At 38.4% G+C, this 18,903-nt stretch overlaps 1 protein-coding gene across 27 annotated transcripts in view; it reads right to left on the bottom strand.

Moving 5' to 3' along the window:
* The window catches only part of GLIS3 (GLIS family zinc finger 3), a 674,355-nt gene that overhangs the window by 66,220 nt on the left and 589,232 nt on the right, over window positions 1-18,903 (bottom strand). For 17 of the 27 annotated variants that reach the window (XM_081502106.1, XM_081502114.1, XM_081502225.1 and 14 more), the window contains one exon: window positions 10,336-10,572. In XM_081502106.1, the coding sequence (XP_081358232.1) occupies window positions 10,360-10,572 (213 nt within the window). In that variant the 3' untranslated portion in view covers window positions 10,336-10,359. Of the gene's footprint in view, window positions 1-10,335; window positions 10,573-18,903 lie in introns of those variants that run through there. The other 10 variants (XM_081502011.1, XM_081502031.1, XM_081502068.1 and 7 more) reach the window with 1 other exon arrangement.

The following is an 18,903-nucleotide window of genomic DNA, read 5'->3' as shown; positions in this document are numbered from 1 at the left end:
AAGTCAGTAAAATAACTTGAACAAGCAAACAACTCATACTAATCCGTGAAAAATCCAGTACTGCCTCTGTGTGGTATGTTACCCATTCTGAGCAGAGTCAGCAAGCAGAAAGAAGAAAGATGGAGCAGGAATGGATGACCATTCCTGGAAGTTCTTACAGAAATGTTCCTCATTTCTTTTTCTTTTTGGAAATAAAGTCTAGCTTGTCACAAAAGCTAAAGTTTCAGTTTAAAAAAAAACAAAACTGGATTCTCCAACTCTTCATTATTTATTCCTTAGCTATCTCCTACCTGTACCATGCTGACCATAAAGGATGTTTCCTCCCTTTCAGATACTGCCAAGACAACTCCACTCACTCGAGTTTCCTCTGAAAACACTTCACAGAGAACGCTTTCTGGAAACAGATTTTTAGCACAGATAGCCAATCTAATTTTTAATGCAATATTCTAGCCAACTCAAGAGCTGATTCACCAACTATGAACTCTCCCAGGAAACCTCTCCTTTTTACAATAGCCCTTTGGGGAAACTGTGCTGTAGTGGGGAACCAAAGCCTGCAATTATCACTAGGCCTGGGAAAATCTGCATAGATGAGGAATTGGTTTGGTTGTGACTCCAGAAAATCCCCTTCTCTCTTTTTTCACACTCTGTCCATGAAGTGGACACTGTTCCCATTTTTCCTTCAGATTTCTCCTACTTTACTTTCAAGATAAGACTCTGATAAGTCATTTATATGTTATCCTAAATTTATGCCCACATACAACCTCTCTCAAGGAATTTAAAGGCTTTTATCTACTTGTGGAATGGAGGGTTCAATCTTCAATTATATGAATTTCAAGCATCTCTGTTGCTGGTAGAAGGTGTATTTTTGAGGAAGAAAGTATCTTTCCTGTTGGAACATGACTGTATGGGTTTCTAAAGTTCAGTATTTCCACTTTTTGCCTTTCTTCTGGACATTAACTTATATATCGCCAAGAGACCTGGATTTTAGGAAACTTAATCCTGAGTATTCAAGGGGCTGAGACTCTTCTCTTTTTAGGAAAAACAGACTTGGGTAGAATTAAACTGTCACTACTCCATCGCATGGCTCTGCCATTCTTGGGCTCATGAGAACAAGAACCAAATCTTGCCCATCTTCTGGCAGCTTCTTCCTAAGGGGGAGCCACATTAGAGAGGGCTTACCAACATGTTGGGCCACCTTCCCAACATAGCCCAGGCTGAATCTGCAGGTGTTTGCTTGCAACGTGAAGACTTTACTGGTGATAACTTCAGTTGAAAACCACTGTATCTGGGATTCCACAGAATGCCCAAGGGAGAACTAGGGGTGCCAGGCAAAGGGCAGTACAAGTAGTCTGGATCCCTTCAACTAAAATAGCTCTGCTATGACCTGTTTTAAGCACTGGGCTGTATAAAAATCTCTTCAAGCTCATTATCTAGAAAACTACTAAATTATTTGCTAAATATAAAATATTAAAGGGATCAATAAAACCTACATGTACTGGAAGGCTTTTAAAACAAAATATGATGAAATACATGTAAGTCACAGGCTTCCTTGATCTCTTTCAGTGACTAATGAATGTCCCAGATGTAAATATAAAGCAGGAGTTGGCAAATCTTTTCCATAAAGGACCGTAAACATTTTAGGCTTTGCGGGCAAGAGGCAATGTCCTCAATTCTTTGAGCAACTGTTCTCACCTAAAGGCTAAAAGTCTTTTCTACATTTTACATATAAAATCTTAAAACCCTCCTGAGCTCTCAAACCATGCAAAAACAGAAGGCAGGCAGGCCAGAGTTGGCCCTAGTGTAATACACTCAGTTCAGTTCAGTCGCAGCTGCCCGTGTAATACATTAGCTGTTGCATTTAAACTACCAAGAACCCTCATGAAAAGTCTAGGGGACTGTTTTTGAAGTACGTAAATGAAATTTGAGATAAGCTAATAGTCAAAAATAGTTTTCTAGACACCCTGTAGTGTATTTTGAGAAAAATGACACATCCTGGGAGAGTCTATTTACAAAACGATATCAGAAGGGACCAAGGTTATACTTCAGCAAGGCCAACACGATGATTGTATAAAATTGTGCTGGTCAAATCCATCAATCCTATTTCTTGTTTCCTCCACCTACTTCACCCTCACAGATTCAATGCTGATTAAGTTCATTTATCAACCAGGCACATTTATCAACACTCTGTATGACCAGCCTAAGTGTACTTCTAATCTTTATGGCAACTGAAAAAAATGTCTAATGTATAGATTTGAAGCTAGGTCTTAGAATATGGAATTTTATGAGTCCTCAACTTGACTTGAATTCTTTTTGGAAGAAATACTTTATCTCAGGACAACAATTTCTAAACTCCAAGTAGTAGCACCCAGTACTAAGAGGAATGGATAGAAGAGCTCCTAGTCTCTGTTACAGACATAGGCTTGGTTGTGAGTAATTCTCTAAGCTTTTAAGCAAAGAGGAAGGAAAAGAAGAAAGCATCAATTGAGTATCTACCAGCTTCAGGGAGTATACTGAATTCTTATATGTGAACTCACTTAATTTTCACAACAGTCCTATGGAATCAGTAACCTTATCACCATTTTACAAAGAGGAAAGGTAACCTTTACAAAGCAAATACTCAGTGAGTGGAGAAGTAGAATGGGGGCTCAGTAGCTCCACATTCTTCCTGTCATAGCATACTGTCTATAGACAACAAAACAAACAAAAAAGCCATGCTACTTTTGAATACACAAATACTGGTACTCATCAAAACACAATTTTGACTTTGTGATTCTGGGGGCATTGCCACCTAAGTGAATCTGTGGGTTTCTGATTCCAGTTTGTTTTTTCTCTACAGAACTACAGTAGATTTTCTTAACTAAAAACACTATATGAACTACTGGGCAAACTACTGAAAGATAAAATATAAAGGATTATATTTTGTTTTTCTTTTATTCTACTGAATGGTGCTTATTAAATTTCCAATTTGTTCAGGCTTCCATATTTTCCCCATTCCTTAAACAATGTGAGTGGTGGGTAATTTTTGGCACTTGTTTTCCATCTGCTTTATAGAGACATATTTTTCTAGTATTTGGATAAAAGTAACAATAATAACTACTGATGCTGAACATTTACTGTGTGTTAGGCATGTTTTAAGCATTCTGTATGTCATTTAATGTATGTCAGATCAGTAACTGAGCTCAGTAAGAGGGAAATTATTTTGAGTTAGAGGAAGAAGTAACATTTCCACTTATAAATGTTCTATTTGAGCATAGATTGGCTACACAGTGATCAGGGGACTTGTACAAATGTGACAAATATTGTAACTTAAGAAAAGAGACACTAAATACTGTCCATCCTTCCTTTTGTGTATATAGAACTCCCAACTGCCTTAGTACTTCATAAATATGGAACCTAGATCATTGTTTTACCAGCTGCAAAATCTTCTGGCGCAGCTGGATGCAATGCATTTTCATGAAGTGAGTCCATTTCTCAGAAAACTTGATAAGCATCCCTGTGAATGTGTCTGAGGAACAAACCCTTATGTGCAATGATGAGAGTTTATTCCCTTTCCAATAATAAATATAAGTGACTCCTGAACAATGCAGGTACTGTATAACTTATAGTCACCTCAGCAGTTTCTCCACATTCAAGGATTCAACCAACCATAGGCTGTGTAGTATGGAAGTATCTACTATTCAAAAATACCCGTGTGTGAACGGAGCCACACAGTTCAAACCTGTATTGTTCAAGGGTCAACTGGGTACTTTACTTTTTGTAGTCTCTCCTATAAGGTGGAAATAGGCCGTTTATTAAATCCCCAGGGAAAGGTTCCAATAAAGACTATAAATCCCTGACTTTTTAATATGTGGCTAGGTAGGAACTCAACTCTGAAATCAGAGATGATGAGAGTCAGAGTAGAAGCCAGATATGAGCAGCAAAGTTCACTAGGAGAGAACATGATTGCAGTCCAAGAAGCAAAACTCAGAGAGCAGCTAGAAACAATGTCATGAAAGTGAGTCTAGAGCAGCCTTGAAACTCAGGTAGGAAAATTAAGGCCCCGAGAAGGCAGCTATAACTTCTAATGGATCAACGGCTACTGTTAGAGAAGCATTAATAGTTCAAGATGTGGCCAGGGCACCTGAACAGGCAGATAATCCTCTGACAATATGGAGTAAGACACTTTATACAAGGCAGCCTTTGGAGTCAGTGCTGTTGGTGGCCCAGAATGGGTCAATTCCACATATCCTCTTTATACAATGCCTGCAATATGCTCCCATATTACTGTTAATAGCAAAACATGAAAAGTAATATTGAAGCTAATGCAGTAATGTCCTTCACTTCGGGGTTTTATGCTCTTCTTAACATTTATTTTCAGTGCTCTAACAAATGCTTAAAAAAAAAGAAAGAAAGAAATTTCACTGTGGCTACAAACACCTTGAAAATGTCCGCTTTCTTTTTTCTTTATTCTTCACATGAAAGAGATATAACTACCTCTTCCTCATCTCTCTTTCCTTGGAAGGTAAATTCAGTTGGAGCAGAAAGGCAAAACTGTGGACCCTGAAGTTTGGCCCAAAGCATCCTAATCACAAAAGCTACTAGCTTTTCATTCCAAAATTCTATCCTGAATTCTCCATCTTGCCATCCATCTGCCTCCTAAGACTTGGTTGGGGTATACTACAAAGCGGGGCCAAACTTTCCTTCCCACATCCCATGTGAATGCCAACAAAATACAATAAAATGCGAGATAGGAGAAATAATAGTATAAAGACCTTCCTAGGCTTTACCCAGAGAGAACACAACTATTGATACAATCATCCAGCTTCACTACCTTCTCCACCTCCCTAAAGGGTATGGAATTGTTTTTGTTCACTCACAAAAATATTTTTACAGCAAAAACCTGTACATATTATAAAACCGAATAATTCAGCTTAATCTTGCATGGAAAAGCAACATGAATACAAGAGAATAAGTAGATATGGAAAACTGAAGCACCAAATTAGGTGGCCTGCAAACATACAGTCATTAATTTTAGCTGCATACATACAAATGTGCCCCGTGCTGGCTGGGAATCAGAATTTAATTTTCTTCAGTTGGGTGGTTATAAGATCTCATTCTTAACCAAAATATGAGCAGTACAATTATAATTCTGGTGTAGGAGGACACATTTAATATCTACGTATAGGGTCTCTGTAATAAGAAACAGAAATATATACTATAGGGTAATTTTCCCCCACTATTTGATTCAGTTTTATTATCTTTGTAATTATTTAACTGTAAGTACCAGAGTAGCATTATTCCACTTATCATTATAAATACACAGCATGTCAGCAATATCATAAAATCACCTTTTGTGGACAGATTTCTATCACAGTTTTCACAAGATAAATTTGCTTCATTTTTTAGTACTTCTTTTTAAATTTCAGCTCCACTGAGGTATAATTGATATGTAAAATTGAAAGCTATTTAAAGTGTACATCATGGTGATTAGCTACATGTATACATTGTGAAAGGATTCTTCTCATCCAGTTAATTAGGGGCAATTCTTATTGTAACTCCCACCAGTCAAAATTCAGATTATGCTTTGCTAGAAGTCAAATTCCCACACTTTATGATACAGAACAATGGCTTTCAAAGTATGCTACTGTAGCATACTCAAGTAGCACCTAGTGTCACCTTAGAACTTGTTAGGGAAAAAAAAATCTAGTTCTTGTGACTCACTCAGACCTACTAAATCAGAAATTCTGGGGGTGGAACCCAGCAGTCTATTTTCATAGGTCTTTCAGGTGATGTGACACATACCAAAGGACAAACTCAGGAACAAGGGACTAAAGCTGTAAATTAAAGCTGTCAGTGCCTACAACACAGAAGGATGAGGCTTGATCCTACCCTCAATGGAGTCAATGCAATCTGTGGATGAACCACAGATGCAAGAGATGTTACAAAAACAATGCAAGATTTTGACATCAGTTCAGTGTAACATCAAAGAGACTTGCCAATGACTTTACCGCTGAATGTTTCCCTTTAAATCCTTTCTTTAACCCCAGTATCTACCTCCTTCTTGGTAATGGACCATTAGTGTTGGTCCAACACCAATTCCAAATTGTTCTGTTCTTTCTTCAACTCTTGTGAAGAAGCAAAGGAGTGCTTTTGAGATAATGCAAGTAATAACTGTTGCATTTTTTATAATGCAACATGCCTTCTTAAGGACTTTTATCTAGATCATGTTATTGATCGTCACAATTCTCCTATAAAGTTTAACCTATTGGGAAATTTGTGTACCAATTTAGACACTTCTAATAAAGTCCTTGACCTAACAACCACTTTTTGAGACTAGATTATATGAGGCACATTTATATAAAACTATTTCCAGCCCCTACAACTCTACAAGCTGTCCCAAGATAGCAAATATACTCAACTCAAGAATGTAGAAAATGTATTAAGACATATGCCATAACATTGCATTAAAATGAAACATTAACTATTTCATGAAGTATGCTAAATACTCTATGGATTTAATATGGTACTAGTTATTACAAAAAGTGATGATATTGCATCATTTTCCAGTAATGAGAGAAGGGAAGGGAATGTATCCTCAGCATCTTTGGGGATTGGTTCCAGGACCCCCACAAATACCAAAATCCCTGGATGCTAAAGTCCCTCAGTATCCTCAAATTCTGCATCTGCAAATATGAAGGACCAACTGCTATGACTTCAAAAATTCTTGCACTAAGAAACTCTTGTATTTTCCTCCTATAATCCCCTATGATATCTGAACATTTGCTTTTTCTCCTGAAAAATCTATAAAGTTACATTCAAAATTGGGATAATTCAATAGGACTTATAGGTTCTAAAACATAATTATTTAATAATCCAATAGAAGTGGTATCAACAAAATCCCCTCATTCTTGTAGATTTCCTGGTTCAGTTGCATTAGCTCTTCACCTAATGGGTAGTTTCTGAGGGACTCAAATATCTCAAGCACACTGACCTCTATGATGTTTTCATGGTTAATGGCATTTGCAAAGACCATGTCTCATTGAGTCTACAGTACAGTTTTAGTTTGGAGGGAGCTGTAATTTTTATTATCACTCATAGGACAGATCTTCTTCCACAAGCATGTTTTATTCATGAATGGACTCTCGCCAAGACCAGGCAGTGGTCCAGGCTGTCCATGATATTGTATACTCACTAATTGTAGGCTTATCCACTTTATTAGTTCACTGAGGGAGCTGATGAGAAGATCTACACAGGCATTTAGCCTTGAATGTGGCATTTACACCTTGATCTACTGGCTATAAAATACTTCTCCCTCAGATTACCACATAAACCACCTCAATTTACAGGCTGGCCTGGGGCTTTATCTATCTGGGTTACAGAACTTCTGAACAAAAGCACAGAAAATACAAGGAGCCATCCTTGAGAATTGCTCATCACTGCCCTGGCCTCCCTGTTAGATCACAAAATTAATCTCACGTTAACCCAGGAGCAGGCCTGGGGAACCCTGGGATTTTCAGAATAGAAGACAAGTAAACAACTCAATTTAAAATCTTTCTCTGTGGCCTCAAGTGATTTTTTTGGCTGCTTTAACCTGGGGCAATATTGTCTTCCAAAGAAATAAAAGTCTTACTGTGCAATCCTTTCCAATCAAACTTAGTCTTATCAACTGAAAAGTTTGTTTCAATAAGGGAAGCCAATATGTTAGGAAACTTGCAAGACTTGTATGTATCATAACTGCCATCTTCCCTGTTCACCTTAATGCTCTGCAAACTACTCCTGTCTTGGAATCTTATAAATCATTCTCTACTAGTCACTAAAAATTTCCATTTCAAAACCATGATTTCCTCAAACCACAAGTCCCCAGACATTGTGGCTTCTAAAAAATCATGATGTTCACGCTAAACTATTTTTGATCCCTTGCCCATATACACTCAATAGGTTTCTATCAAAATATTTTATGATAAATCTATTTATTAGCACTTATAGGTATACGTTCTTGACAGTCTTTAAACAAATGTTTTCTTGATTTTGTACAATAGTTCTTGATTTTGTATAATAGAATGTTAAGGGAACGACTCCAAATACCTTTGCCATTTAACCAAGTCTTAATCTTCATCAAAATACCTTAACATTTCAGATTTTACATTGAACTAATTGATGAATAGTTTCCTTTTCCTTTGGTATTTTTTGCTATTTGTCTTCTTTCCATAGATCTTTAGCATAGGTTTGAGACTGGTGTGAACATACACTCGTGGCAAGTAAATTTCTAGAACTATAAAAGGAAGGCTTCAGATTTTTGTGATTTAGTTTTTCCACTTGCCTTGTTCTGCTCTGGGTTTGTTGCCTTCTCAGCAAAACACAGAATATAATCAGTTTGTTTTTTTGTTTTTTAAAGTCGAGAACAAAGAAAGTAAAATAGAATCTGAGAGAAGCAGGAATAAAGAAAGAAGCAAGGCAGATAAACTTTCATAGTTACAAGCTAACTGTAGAAGTAGAATTCTAGGAACAAAGTTAAGCAAGATGGCCCTCTGCCTGCTTCCAATATTCCCAGAGTCATAGAAAATTTGAGTCATTGCGAAGATGCTCTGTTGACGCTGTGGTAACCTAGGCTCCTTGTCCACTCTGGCAGCTCGCCTGCCACAGTTAGAGGCTCAAAACTAAGAGCTCTTTTTGAAGATCAAATGCAGAAAAGCATCATAAACAAAAAGAGGAATTCTGTTTGGAATGACAAAGCCATTTTAAAAAACTTTAACAATACTACCAGACATCCAAAAGCACACAAGACAAATGTGCCTCCTGAGTTTTGAAAGTGAGTCATATACTGCATGCCACATACAGCACAGGTACTAATGTTTTTCATAGACAAAGATAGTATGGCTTCCCAAACCCACTTCAGGAGGTTAAACTCAACAAGGCTAGCCCCTCACCATAAACTATTTATATTGGATGTTGGGCCATTTTTCAATTGATTCTGTTTAATTTTGTCTCTTTAATTGTTGGGTTCCAGGTATTTAATAAGATTATGGATTTACAGACTGAATAAGTAAGGATATAGTCTAAAGGCTGTTTCAAACTGATTGTAATTTAATGTGTGAGAATAAATGTTCATATATCAAATGTTTGGCAAATCAAACAGACATATGTGCAAACAAAAGCTAGTCATGCTTTTTCATGTATATATCTAATACAAAATATTTGAGTGTTGATAACATTGTACACTGGCATATTTCATGTGTGTACCTGCACTCAAAACCTTTGTCAGACTTGGTCAGCCTTTCAAATAACTTTTCATCTAATCTCTCATGGTCTCAAAAGCTAAGCTTTGTTTTCTCCAAGAGTAAGTACCCAAAGCAACTGATAAAGGGCCACCAACACTGGGACAACATTAAGGATGTCTTGATGACTGGCCCTCTTAAAACATTTGCTTAATACTCTTTCCTGTGAATTTGGATCAGTTGAGAACTGTCAAATTTAAAAAGTTATACAAGCATGGCTTTCTCCTGTTTCACTGTTATGCATCAGTAAATCCTTCATTCTTTATGGCTTATTAGTATGTTTAAAAAGAAAAAGCAATCTGCTGCCAAAACCTGGCGCTGGAACCAGATGGGGTGGGAGTAGAATTTGTAATTCACAGAAAACAGAAAATTCCCATTGTCTGGAGTGTGGAGTTGTGGGACTTTTGCTTTCATATTCATAGCATGACAGTAAGAGCTTTCCATATATGAAGACTATAACCAACCACGTTTGCACCAGTACATCACCATTATAGAGAGTGGAAAATGCACAAAAGCCCAGGCTAACAAAGTAAATGAAAAAAAAAATAATAATGTCCTTATTGCATAATAATCCTTTCTTGTTTTTCACTGCATACATAACATTTTTCTAAATATAGAGTCATCTATTATTCAAACCTAGGCAGAAGGAAGCTATTCTGGGAGTGCCATCCTATCCCTCCTCCCACAATGGTTGACAAACACTAATGGACATTCTTACAAATTGATTTACTGATGTGATTTTTTTTTCTGAGAGACATGGGGCTTCCTTTTGCAATGCAAAGACAACAATGACTGCTCCATTAAGAAATCCACAGGCAGCCTGTTACCTGCTTAAGGGGGAAAGATATCCTTTGAGTCTCAATCAAGTTAATAAATTTAAGATACCTGGGAGGGTTGGGTACATTGAACTTTTGGCGGAAAGCCAGGACTAAAAGAGCTAATGTATTATTTTACTTTGTTTCTTTATGAGAAGAAACAGTCTGCTGACAAACCCAGCTTAGGAATCAGATGGGAAGGAAGGACAGGAGGGGGATAAATTGCAGTGTACTGAAAAAGTGAAATACAGACGATCTTAGAAGCATTTTCATATATGCATTCCCTTTAATCAGAGTGAAGGGCCTAGACAAGGACAGTTGATGTGGTTGGGTCTGCCTTTGCTGAATTTGCTGATATTACCTGGATAGAGGTCAGGCCCGGGCTCTGGGGAGCATCCCACCGCCCTATCGACAGCGTCTCGTGGGGAGGTGGAGGGCTGCAGGGGCTGCACCGTGAGGCAGTCTGTGAGCAGGTCAGGATGGAGCTCTGCACTGGACCGCAGCTAAGAGAAGGAGAAAACAGAAGACAGATGGAAAAGGAAGGCTATTCCTCAGAATACTTTTTTCTGGAAAGGATATCATGCCCTAAGGTTCATGCACAAATATTTATCAAATAACAACTACAGGTTAGGCACTGGACTTAGAGAGTCAATATAAGGGTGAGCTTTCCAATTCTAATAACACCTGGCAGGTGTTTCAGGAAAAATGTGGCTGGGGCAGATTTTACTTTAGTCCTTGATATTTCCACTTCTGGTAACCCAACTTCCTATTATGTTTTCTTTGATTTGCTCTGCATCTAATCAGAACTTGTAGTGATATCAAAAACAAACTCAAGTATATTTAGTCCACATTGTAAAGTGTTTTTAAAATACAGAGATAAAATAAGATGAAAATATCTTTGAGATAATTAAGAATGTCCATTGAGATTTGACACCTATAGATTTTTTGGAACATGATAACAAGAAAAACCAACGTCATTACAAGCAATAAACTATCCCAACAGTAAGGTACATAAAAAAATTAAACTTCATTTTATCACAATAACACAATAAATTCTTTATATATTAAAGAGCCATAAAAATATCAGAATAAAATAAAGATACAAAGTTATGTGATTTATATATAAAAAAGAATTTTGTAAGTGTAATCTGAATGGAAAAAAAATCACAATGGAAGATTTAGTTATATAAAAATACCAACCTTCTGTTTGTCTAAAAACATAATATCTTTAAAAATCTAGACATGTATTTGTTACAGATATTACAAACAGTTATCATCTTCTGTTCTCTTTAAACATATATGTTCTCTGTTTAAAGAGAACATACAAATTGATTTTGCCTTCTTCAAGATAAAACTAACCCTTTAGATATAGGACTTGAGTATACTTACTCATTCAACAATTATTTAATGAGCATTAGACACTCTCTAGGCTCTAGAGATACTGTCTTATGGAACTTACACTCTAGAGGGGAAGCAGATGATGAACAAATAAAATATATACCACAGCAGATAGTGATAAATGCTATAGAGAAGAGTGATACAGAGAAGAAATACAATGAGTTAGAGACAAGGGATAGCAACCTGAGATGGGGGATCAGAGAAAGTCTGTTGGAGATGGCACTGGCAAAAAGCCTTGGGAGAAGTGAGGGATGAGCCCTGCAGACATATGGAGGAAGAATTTGCTTGCCCTGTGGTGTGTCTGGATTATGTGACGAATGGTAAGGCAGGAGCGGAGGGAGTCTTGGGCCTGGAGCAGAGAAACAAGAAAAAGCTGAGGTGTAAGTGGGGGAAAGAGGGAACAAGTTTAGTGTCCCTCTCTTTCTTCCTCTCAGACGAGGGCCTTCCAGATCATTTAAAGCTGCTAAACACTCCCCGTCTAGAAATTAACAAACGAGTGAGGGAGGAGGTAGACAGCAGAATCTCCTGGGAAGGGACCAATTCACCGTGCAGCACTTCACATGAACAAAAATTTTTAAAAGGGAGAACAGAAATGAGAATAAACATAAAAAATATTTAGCACAATTGCAAAGAAATAAATGCAATGCTATAACTTTTAAAAAACTTATCAAATTATCAAAACTTTACAAAAGAGGTAGTTGTAGTGAAGGTAGAGTGAGAGAAGCATCCTAAAACACTGTTGGTTGGAGTGTACATTGTTACAAACTTTCCACGTGATTTGGAGGAATATATTTTTAAGACCCATAATTGAAATTGTTTGCTCTTAGAATTTCTTAAGGAAATAGCCAGAAAAGTGAAGGAAGATTTATATTCTTTATATTCACCACTCTAGTGATACCCTGCATTACTTTTAGCAATATTAAAAATTAGGAAATATTACTTAAATGTCTAAGAAAGTGAAAGTGTCAGTCACTCAGTCATATCCAACTCTTTGCAAGTCCATGGATGTAGCCTGACAAGCTCCTCTGTCTATGGAATTCTTCAGGCAAGAATACTGAGGTGGGTAGCCATTCCCTTCTCCAGGGGATCTTCCCAACTCAGGAATCAAATCTGGGTCTCCTGCAATGCAGGAGACCTCCTAAGCCCCCAGGGAAGCCCTAATTCTTTACCTTTGAAGCCACCACGGAAGCCCTAATTACAGCTGATAAATGATGCTACATCAATTTGATGGAATATTATGCAACCATTAGGATGATATTCATGAATATAAAGGCAAAATAAAATCATGTATACAAAGTGATAAAAATTACATTAAAACAAGCTAAAATACTGTAAGGAAATATAATTCAATATTAAAAATCATTTTTTGTCCTCAGCAGCAGTATCATGAATTTATTTCCTCTGTTTTCTTTTTATTCTTTCCTCAGCTTTCCAAATATTCCAGTGATGTGCTGGAGCTGGCTTGCAACAATCTAAGAATGCCAATTGTGTCTACTTTTCTCAAACTTACAATGATGTCATATTGATAGCCTGAAATTGGTCATGATGATAGCATTTACACTATGGAAACTGACAAATACTACTAACGGGCTTTCCCATGTGGCGAGCTGGTTGTTGCCAGCGCAATGACTCTGATCAGAAAGAAAAACATACACACAGATACAAAACATCAATAAGTTACTATTTAGAGAACAGTATTTCTTGGAACTGAAAAAGCTTTATGAAGAGACAAACACATGTCCAGCTCTTAGTCCAAGAATATGAAAATGGCACAGTGACCCTAAGTTTAGGGAAGCAGCGTTTAACACATGTAGTGAACAAGACAATTATAATCTCCTTAGCTTTGCTACATTGGAATGTCTGCCCAAGATTATCTGAGTTAATGCCTAACCCTCTCAGGGCCTTTGGAAGGTATGTTTGATATTTTGGTACTAACCTAACACATGCCACATAAGAAAAACTGGAAAAAAATCAAGCCTTAGAATGAGTTCTGGTGATCACTTTTAATTTATCTTTTCATTGTTAAAATGTGATCTGGGGCCCACATGTTCTACTAAGAGTAGACATGAACGTCTCTCTGCTTTCTATTATCAACTACTCTAGGGTTTTACAGACATGAGTATTGATGAGGTCTTTCCAAGGAATTTCACGGCCACGGTTACTTCTGGAGTTAAAGGCAGGCAATTCTTCCTTAGCTACAACAAGTATTCACGTTTTCCAAGAGTGTGATTCCATACAACTTTGCGGTGAGAGTTAATTTGGTTTTCTCTGGGATTAGACATGGTTCTACAAAGTGCTTCTTAAATTGAACAAGCCTCAAGGACTTTTTCTTTTTTTTTCTTAAGGTCCTTGAAGATGTTATGCAAAATTTCCAAAGCAGGGCCATATGCATAGAAATGCAGTAACAGTAGGTAAGTTTAATATCCTTCTCTCTCTCTCCCAGATTATTAGACAAAGAAAAAGACTTCCAGATCATTTAAGGTTCTTAAACATTCTCTACCCAGGAATCATCAAATGGGTGAGGCAGGAGGCACACAGAAGAGTCTCTCAGGAGAGCTATCTTTCCATATATCAATATTATGGTTTTATATTTGGAGTGAGAAATCTAATTATTTATATAAAGCAGTATCTTCTTAGCTCTTAAGTATATAAAAAAGATAGAGGAAACTTTTTCAATGGGGGATGGTCTCTAACTGTGAATCTCAAACCTGGACACACATCAGAATCACCTGCACGCTCCAGTGCAGAACTGATGATTCAGTGGGTTTGCAGTTCATTTCTGTGAAGTTCCCAGGTCATGATGATGTTGTTGTCTGGGAACCACACTTTTGCAACCACTAAGAATCCTGATAAGAAGATTCTCTAAGAAAATGCTGATTAGAAGAGATGAGACTTTTCTGGTCATGAGAAGAGAAAATGAATTGCAGAAATAAGGGATTATAAAAACCAAATTGACTTTATGACATGAATCTCATTTTATTTTCTTGGGCTCCAAAATCATTGTGAATGGTGACTGCAGCCATGAAATTAAAAGATGCTTGCTCCTTGGAAGAAAAACCATGACAGACCTGGACAGCATATTAAAAAGCAGAGACATGACTTTGCCAACCAAGGTCCATATATTCAAAGCTATGGTTTTTCCATTAGTCATGTATGGATGTGAGAGTTGGACCTGAAGAATTGATGCTTTTGAATTGTGGTGCTGGAGAAGACTCTTGAGAGTCCCTTGGACTGCAATGAGATCAAACCAGTTAATCCTAAAGGAAATCAACCCTGAATATTCATTGGAAAGACTGACTGATGCTGAAGCTGAAGCTCCAATACTTTGGCCACATGATGGAAAGAGCCAACTCGTTGGAAAAAGATTGAGGCCAGGAGGAGAAGGGAGTGACAGAGGATGAGTTGGTTGGATGGTATCACCAACTCGATGGATATGAGTTTGAGCAAGCTCCAGGAGATAGTGAAGAACAGGGAAGCCTGGCATGCTGCTGTCTATAGAGTCGCAAAGACTCGGATGTGATTTAGCAACTGAAAAACAACAACATGAACCTCATGTAACCATTTCTTATTATGTTTCCCTTCAGATCTCATAATAATAAATGGTTACATGAAGTTCATATCTTGAAAACAATCTGGATTTTTATACTGTCATGAGGATAAAAAGGGTTAAAAATGTTTAATCCAGTTTAATACTTGCCCATACAGGACAGCAACGACATGCCCTATATGGAGCCTTTACTGTTTGTTACATACAAGAAACAAATATTCCCTCCTTTCGTTTGGGACACCAGTCCCAAAAGGCAAAGACAAGAAGAGTTTCTGTGATGTGATTACACCACATACCAAAGATAGGTATTTCCACAAGGCCTTGACAAAACCCTTTGCTCCTCTCAAGAGCACTGTCTTGCTGTCTGCAAACATCCCATTTATTATGCTGTTCATTCCTCTTGCCTGGAATGGCTTCCCTCCTCCCAGTAGAATTTCTCCAAGACCCAATTTATGGCTCCCTCCTGAATGAAGCCCCCTCTGACCAGGTCAGCCCACACAGGGCCTCCCATCGTATATGGAGAGCTGCAGAGTCTGCTCTCTACAACCCTGTGACTGGATATATGTTTAAGGCTTTGTTTCTTGTTATAAGTTTAGTCTGCACTATTATGAAGTCCACAAGGACCTGGTTAGCTGACTGTCTTTCTAACTTTCAAAATCCCGTGGCACCTGGCAGGGTGGATCAGCATCTGGGTAAATCATTCAGTGCCAACTGGATTTGTAAGAATGAGACACAATAATTGATCTAAAGGACATTACAATCTCTAGTGGTGTGTGGATGTGTTTAAAAACACAATTGATCATGTCTTAATTACCTCTCCTGAAGGAGAATTTTAAAAGATACAGCAAATATGTGTGTGTTAAGTTGCTTCAGTTGTATCTGACTCTGTGCGACCCTATGAACAGTAGACTGCCAGGTTCCTCTGTCCATGAGATTCTCCAGGCAAGAATACTGGAATGGGTTGCTATGTCCTCCTCCAAGGGATCATCCCAACCCAGGGATTGAACCCATGTCTCTTTTTCTCCTGCATTGGCAGGTGGGTTCTTTACCACTAGCATCACCTGGGAAGCCACAGAAGATACAGATCATAGTTACTATATGGGAAAGGCTGCCGCTGCTCTGTCCAGATCCCTTCTAATCCCTTGGATCAGCTCTGAACTGCCCTGTCTTCTAGCTTTACTGTGCCCATCGCCCAGCTTCTGCATACTTTACAGCTACCAGACACCCCTCCCCCCACCAACACACAAATGCATGACCAACCAGTGCTTCTTAGCGCCGAAGTGGGACAACCTCTGAAGTGTAAATTATGCTGCAGAGCTCCCATTAGGGTCATCCATGTTTATAGCTTTAGCCCCTTCCTTCATTCCTCTCCTGTATTCTCCTGGGAGCAGTTCTTTTAACAACTCACAGGCACCTGGATCTTTGGCTCACAGTCTGCTTCTGGGAGCACCCAACTTAGTAAATACCCACAAATCCTTTTTATTTGTCTTAGGAATTCAGAGAGCCAGTCAGCAGCACTCATAGATGCTCACACACACATACTTTTTCCTTTTCTTCAGTTCCTGCTCTGCTCACACACTGGTATATTATAGTAACTATATGTTTAATGAGAGTGGGGTGTTCTGGGCTATTATCTCCTCCTGTGTGCTCAGTCATGTCCAACTCTTTGCAACTCCATGGACTGTAGCCCACCAGGCTCCTGTGTCCATGAAAATTTCCAGGTAAGAATACTGGAGTGGGTTGCCATTTCCTTCTTCAAGGGATCTTCCTGACCCAGGGATTGAACCCACATCTCTAGCGTCTCCTGCATTGGCAGGTGGATTCTTTACCACTGCGCCACCTGGGAAGCCCCTGGGCCATTATGGGTGTTACTGAAAGCATAATTGTGGAGTCTAAATTAAAAACAAAACCCAAATTTACAAGAATAATTAGCATTCAAAAGAGCCTCAGACATCACTAGGGCCAAATCTCTATCTTAGGTACTACTGTCCTATAGCAACCCCAGTAGATGGCTCTCAGACTCTGTTTGATTCCCTATGGTAACAGGCAAATTCCTTATCTTGGCAGTTGGCTTTCATTTCAGATAGTATCAGCTATCAGGAGTTTTATTTCATACTCAGTCCTGATCTAGCTCTCAGCAACCTATTAGGATTACACGTGTCCTTCTCTTCATAGGGGGCTTCCCTGGTAGCTCAGATGGTAAAGAATCTGCCTGCAGTGCAGGAGACCCAGGTTCAGTCCCATGGAGAGAGGAGCCTGGTGAGCTACAGTCTCAAAGAGTAGGACACGACTGCATGACTAATACTTTCACTCTTTCACACGTTCTCTTCGTAAACCTGCAGTAAGGTTCACGGACATACTAGGAAGAAAAGAGACATCTCTGAGTCTCAGAAACCAACCCGTGAATCTTTGAGTGTTAATATCATGATCATTAATGACCCATTTTAAGGCTTAATTTCTGGGCCTATCCAGGTGCAAGTAAACAGACTGGCTCCTTAGCTTGCATACAATCTCCCATTATGAAATATTTGTTCTAAATGATAGTTTTTCAACGTTAATAATGAAATCACGCATCAAATCTTGACAAGGTTCCCGCATTTGGTAACTTGAGCTGCTCCCCTAACAATGCAGGGATTTTTCCTAATAGCTAAAAACAAGGTACCGTCAATTGTGATTTGTATTTGTTTTTTGTTCAAGACTATTCTGTTAATGTTTATAAGCTCTTGAAACAAGAGACGGAAATTCTACTCCCATCATTTTCTCATTTCAGATATGATTGAATAATCGTCCAAGATTAAGTGAGTCAAGTGGAAATAATTAGGAAAGGGAAAAAGGCCCAGATTCTTCAATTTTTGGTTCCATTACATTTTATTCCAAGAGCAAAGGCATTCTGTTAGTCTGAAGCAAGACATACTTCCAAAGAGAAAGAGGTACAGTCAAAGGCCTTTTGTTTTCCGTTTCTCCAATGAGCATCCTCTATCTGGGCTGTGCATCTTTATGCAACATCTTGCAGGGATTCCTTTGTTCTCCAGAAATCAAATGCCACCACATTATGTTTCTGAAGAAACTCAGCCAGAAGAAAAAACAAACAGGATTTTTTTTCAGAGGGTTAAGGTTTAGTACCAGAACATTCTCATCAAGCATTCTCTATGACACTTTGAGCAATGTGGATCCTGGGGAATTAACTCATTGCCAAAGGCTTAAAAATAATTACAACAAATTAACCTATTATATTAATTACAATTAATTTCCAGTTGAATTGAAAAATTCTCTCTTTAGGGGATTCCTCAGCCCTGACATTTATGAAGTGGCTTTGGCATATCATAGGTAATTAATCTCCAACAATCCACTATCAAACTAATTTCCTTTGGGAATGACCAATTTGCAAAGAAGAATAGAAATGAGAGTGCAGACTTAGAAAAATAGTATTGGGAGAAACTTCTTCATGAACAAGAGATACATCCAGTTGGACACCCTGCATTTCTATAATGCTGCTGCTGCTGCTGCTAAGTCGCTTTAGTCATGTCCGACTCTGTGCGACCCCATAGACGGCAGCCCACCAGGCTCCGCCGTCCCTGGGATTCTCCAGGCAAAAACACTGGAGTGGGTTGCCATTTCCTTCTCCAAAGCATGAAAGTGAAAAGTGAAAGTGAAGTCGCTCAGTCGTGTCTGACCCTTAGCGACCCCATGGACTGTAGCCTACCAGGCTCCTCCATCCATGGGATTTTCCAGGCAAGAGTACTGGAGTGGGGTGCCATTGCCTTCTCCGCATTTCTATAATAGGAAGTACCTATTGAGTTAGCATTGACTCGAGAGGCCAAAAGTTTTGCCTTAATGAACATGCCAAAATATCTGAATAGATACAAATACCAGGGTATATGTCTCAATA

The sequence above is a fragment of the Giraffa tippelskirchi genome, chromosome 1 (assembly GCF_054371585.1).
Source record: "Giraffa tippelskirchi isolate mGirTip1 chromosome 1, T2T-mGirTip1v1.2.pri, whole genome shotgun sequence".
NCBI lineage: Eukaryota > Metazoa > Chordata > Mammalia > Artiodactyla > Giraffidae > Giraffa > Giraffa tippelskirchi.
Note: the sequence above shows the minus strand (reverse complement) of the source record. Positions and strands in the feature narration are given on the sequence as shown.